Source organism: Arachis ipaensis, chromosome B4 (assembly GCF_059453495.1).
Source record: "Arachis ipaensis isolate K30076 ecotype BB chromosome B4, ASM5945349v1, whole genome shotgun sequence".
In the NCBI taxonomy this organism is placed as follows: domain Eukaryota; kingdom Viridiplantae; phylum Streptophyta; class Magnoliopsida; order Fabales; family Fabaceae; genus Arachis; species Arachis ipaensis.
Window position 1 is genome coordinate 10,146,357 of NC_142439.1, and position 4,035 is coordinate 10,150,391.

General features: G+C 36.5%; 1 protein-coding gene across 1 annotated transcript; it reads left to right on the forward strand.

Moving 5' to 3' along the window:
• Positions 1-371: 371 nt before the first annotated feature.
• On the forward strand, positions 372-2,513 carry LOC107638823 (patatin-like protein 6). Its single transcript, XM_016342221.3, has 2 exons — positions 372-1,466; positions 1,714-2,513. Exons 1-2 carry the CDS (start codon positions 498-500, stop codon positions 2,065-2,067), a joined length of 1,323 nt encoding a protein of 440 aa, XP_016197707.1. The 5' UTR covers positions 372-497; the 3' UTR covers positions 2,068-2,513.
• The last annotated feature ends 1,522 nt before the right edge of the window (positions 2,514-4,035 follow it).

A 4,035-nucleotide genomic window follows, 5' to 3' on the forward strand; every position in this document is an offset into this window, starting at 1 on the left:
AATTGATGCATTTCTCTCATTATGTGCATGCCATAGATACCTCATTTAACTTAATGGTGAATGTGAGTAAATATTTTGTTACCATGTAAATAAAGTTAAACAGAAATATAACAATTTGATTAGGAGTACCAGTTTTACATTTTAGTGAAAATATCTAAAATAAGAAAGTAAAATTTCAATCCTATATAAGAAACAGAATTTCTTAGTATATTACTAAATTTTGAGATCTTTTCTCTATGAAAACTTGTCTTGAGATAAGTAATTAATCACATATATAGGATGATATAATAAAGAAGTTAATTTTTAAAAAATATATAAAAAATTATTGAGACATCCAGTTTTATATTATTGTTGGATGGTCACATTCAGTCATTGAGTAAGTGGAATAGCTCATGACTATATAAAGCATCTCCCATTTCCCTTTCTTTCTTCATTCAACACTCTCAAATTCTTCTCTCTCTCTTCTCTCTAACAACTTTCTCTCTCTACAAACTCTAATGGCAGCACTATCAACCATGAACTTGAACATGATCGATTCTACATTCGAGGTTGATAAGCTCACCTACGAAATCTTCTCCATCTTGGAGAACAAGTTCCTCTTCGGTTACGACACCGACACCGCCAACAATTCTGTTATCAATTCAGCTCAATTCTCGCCCATTCACACCAAGCCGCCCAAGATTTCCGCCGGAAACACCGCCGGGAAAGTTAGGATCCTCTGCATTGATGGAACCGGAGCCACCGACGGCATCCTCGCCGCGAAATCCCTCGCGGAACTTGAGTCCTGCCTCCGTCGCAAGTCCGGCAACCCTAACGCTCGCGTCGCCGGCTATTTCGACGCTGTTGCTGGCACCGGCGTCGGTGGCGTCCTCGCTGCTCTGCTTTTCACTCGCGGGAAAGACGGACTTCCGATGTTCACCGCCGACGAGGCGTTGAAGTTCATGATCGACAATCGCCGGCGGATCTCGAGGTCGTCGACGGGGATTCTCCGGCGAGTTCTCCGACACGATGCGGCGGCGACGAAGGCGGAGAAGCTTTTCAGGAAGACGTTTGGCGAGTGCACGTTGAAGGACACGGTGAAACCCGTGTTGATACCATGCTACGACCTCGTCACGCGCGCGCCGTTCGTTTTCTCCCGCGCCGACGCGCTCGAAATGGACGGCTACGATTTCAAGATGCGCGACGTGTGCGCTGCCACGTCAGCGGACCCTGGTTGTGTGGGTCCCGTTGAGATGAGGTCGATTGACGGGAGGACGAAGATCGTGGCCGTTGACGGTGGCGTTGCCATGAACAATCCAACGGCCGCAGCCATCACGCACGTGCTCAATAACAAGCACGAGTTCCCGTTCTGTAACGGCGTCTCTGACCTCCTCGTCCTCTCTCTCGGTAATGGAGAGACCGACTTTAACTCCGTTAAGTCTCCGTCTGGATTTGTTAGGATCGCCGGTGAAGGAGCTTCCGATATGGTAAGAACTAACAAAAAATATATAGGAAATTCTTTCCCTTAATAATGTACTAATTAATAAAAGATTTCAAAAGAAATCACCTTTATCGATAGAAATTAAATATTAAGCTTGAAAAGAAAAAGTGTAGATGGAATGGTGGTTGAGCAATGAATAATGCAATCTTTTAAAATAAGAAACAAAGAAAGAGTTGGTAGCTTAATTATTGGTGTGGATATATTCTAATGGTTGTTTTTCACTGAAAATGCAGGTTGATCAAGCTGTATCAATGGCATTTGGAGAGTGTGAGAAGAACAACTATGTGAGGATTCAGTCAAACAAAGTGATGTCAAAGTCCAAACAGGGAAAAACGACGCCGGATCTGTTGTCGGTTTCGGAGGATATGTTGGGACAGAAGAACGTTGAGTCTGTTTTGTTCAAAGGGAAGAAGGTTGTGGAGAACACAAACATGGACAAGTTGGAGTTGTTTGGGGGAGACTTGATTAAGGAACAAGAGAGGAGAAAAACTGGCATCTTGCCTACGGTGGTTTTGAAGAACTCATCACCCTCTCCTAGGACTTCATCTGCTACAACCTTGTCCACTTTATCCTCATCAACCTGTTAATTAAATATTAGGCAGCCAAAAAAAGCCAACATTAGGATGAAGAAATCCGAAATTAGGTTTAATTAATTATGAGGTTGGATTTTTCTTGTGAGCTTGAAAGTGCTTTTGTGGTTAATTAATTATGGGTTAGCTGCCGCTTAGGACCAAAATATTAAAGGTAAATTGAGTCTGAGCTGTGCAGAACTGAATCCTCCACATTATTTTCCTATATATTTTTTTAATTGTTTAGATTTTGGGTATATATGTTATGTGTATTTTAGTGATAGTGATTTGTGTATAGTGGTTATTATTGTTAAGAAAGGATGAATTTTGTCTAAGTTACCTTAGATTTTGTGGGATTGAGTTGTGACTTGTGAGAATTAGGTTTGTACCGTTTTGGGTGAGAAATGTTGATATTAGTATTGTGACTGAATGCAATTAATTGCAAAGATTGATTTGGGAGATTATTCATTTCGAGATAAAGTGATACACTACTTTTTTCCCTGTGTATTGTGCTCCTTCGACTTTATAATATAAAAAAAAGTGTGCAAAAGGAATTAATTAGTACATGTTTGAATAGAATTTCAAAACAAAGCGAAGTGTCATTTTCTACTAGGAGGGTACGTTTGTGACGCATGTTTAAATTTATGAAATCAGAATCCGAATCAGAATCAGGTGAAATCAAATGACATAATTGATGTAGTTTTCCTTCACGTTCCAGTATTGATTTCGATAAATGCTGGTACTAGTTTACCGTATGATACCTTGATACAATGATACTATTGGAAAGTTTTTAAGTATACCGCTAGACCCGTGTTTAGTGATTTTTAACCGTTGATCTTAATTATATATATTATATATACTTTTTATAATTAAAATTAACGGTTAAAAATTATTGAAATACCGATATACCAGTTTTTCTCCTCCTCTCTTTTTATTATTTTTCAATTTTGTTACCACCAACAACATTATAACACCTCTTTCTCTTCCTCCTCCTCCTATTGGAATTTCGTCTCTTCCTTCCTTTTCATCCTTCTCCTCCATCATCATCATCATTATCATCATCATCATCATCATCATCATCGTTATTGTCTTCTTCTAATACGTATCATCGTTATCGTTATCATCGAATTTAAATTTATATAATGGACAATTTTTGGTTCATTTAGTATTATACAATAGTTTCGTTTTGAGCTAATTTTCGGTTCATTCGAGACACAAGTGTTTCTGAATTCGAATTTATATAAAGAAAAATTTTCGGTTCATTTGATATTATACAATGGTTTTCTTTAATAATATTTTCAGTTCATTCGAGACACAGAAAACGGTGTTTCTGAATTCGAATTTATATAATGGACCATTTTTTGTTCATTTGGTATTATACAATGGTTTTATTTTGATAATATTTTCGGTTCATTCGATCACAACAGAGAATCAGAATCAATAAAGATGTTAGCAAAATGTTGGTATTATTGGTGATAATGATAATGATGATGGAGAAGTTAGAAAAAAAAGGAAGGAGGAGATCAAAGAAATTCAAATAAAAAAGAAACAGGAGGAGGAGGAGAATGAGGAGAGGGAAATGAATGCGGTGGTATGGTGGTGGTGACGATGACGATAATGATAAAAAGATAAAGAAAAAGTAGGAGAAAAAAAAGAAGAAGGAGGAGGAAAATGAGAAAAAAAAATTTTCGCAGCTTAAACTAAATGATTTGGATGAACTTAGATGTAAAATTGTTTAGATGTGTAGTAGGACTCTTTATAATATTTATTAATATTATCAATTAAAAAATATATAAATATAAATTTTTAATGTATTTATTTTGTTATATATTTATTAAAAAATTAAAATATTTCTACTAATAACAATCTTAACGAATGTAAAATCCTTCATTTTATTGGGTGAATCTCAAATTTGAATATAACAAGAAGTTTAGTATTACTGAAAAAATATTTTAGTAGGAAAAATTGATAAATAGACATGTCATA

What these genes read in the sequence shown, in the direction of transcription:
- LOC107638823 (XM_016342221.3), top strand. Translation starts at nt 498, where the DNA reads ATGGCAGCACTATCAACCATGAACTTGAACATGATCGATTCTACATTC. An exon ending in GTGAAGGAGCTTCCGATATG is followed by an intron (nt 1,467 to 1,713) that starts GTAAGAACTAAC and finishes CTGAAAATGCAG; the next exon opens with GTTGATCAAGCTGTATCAAT.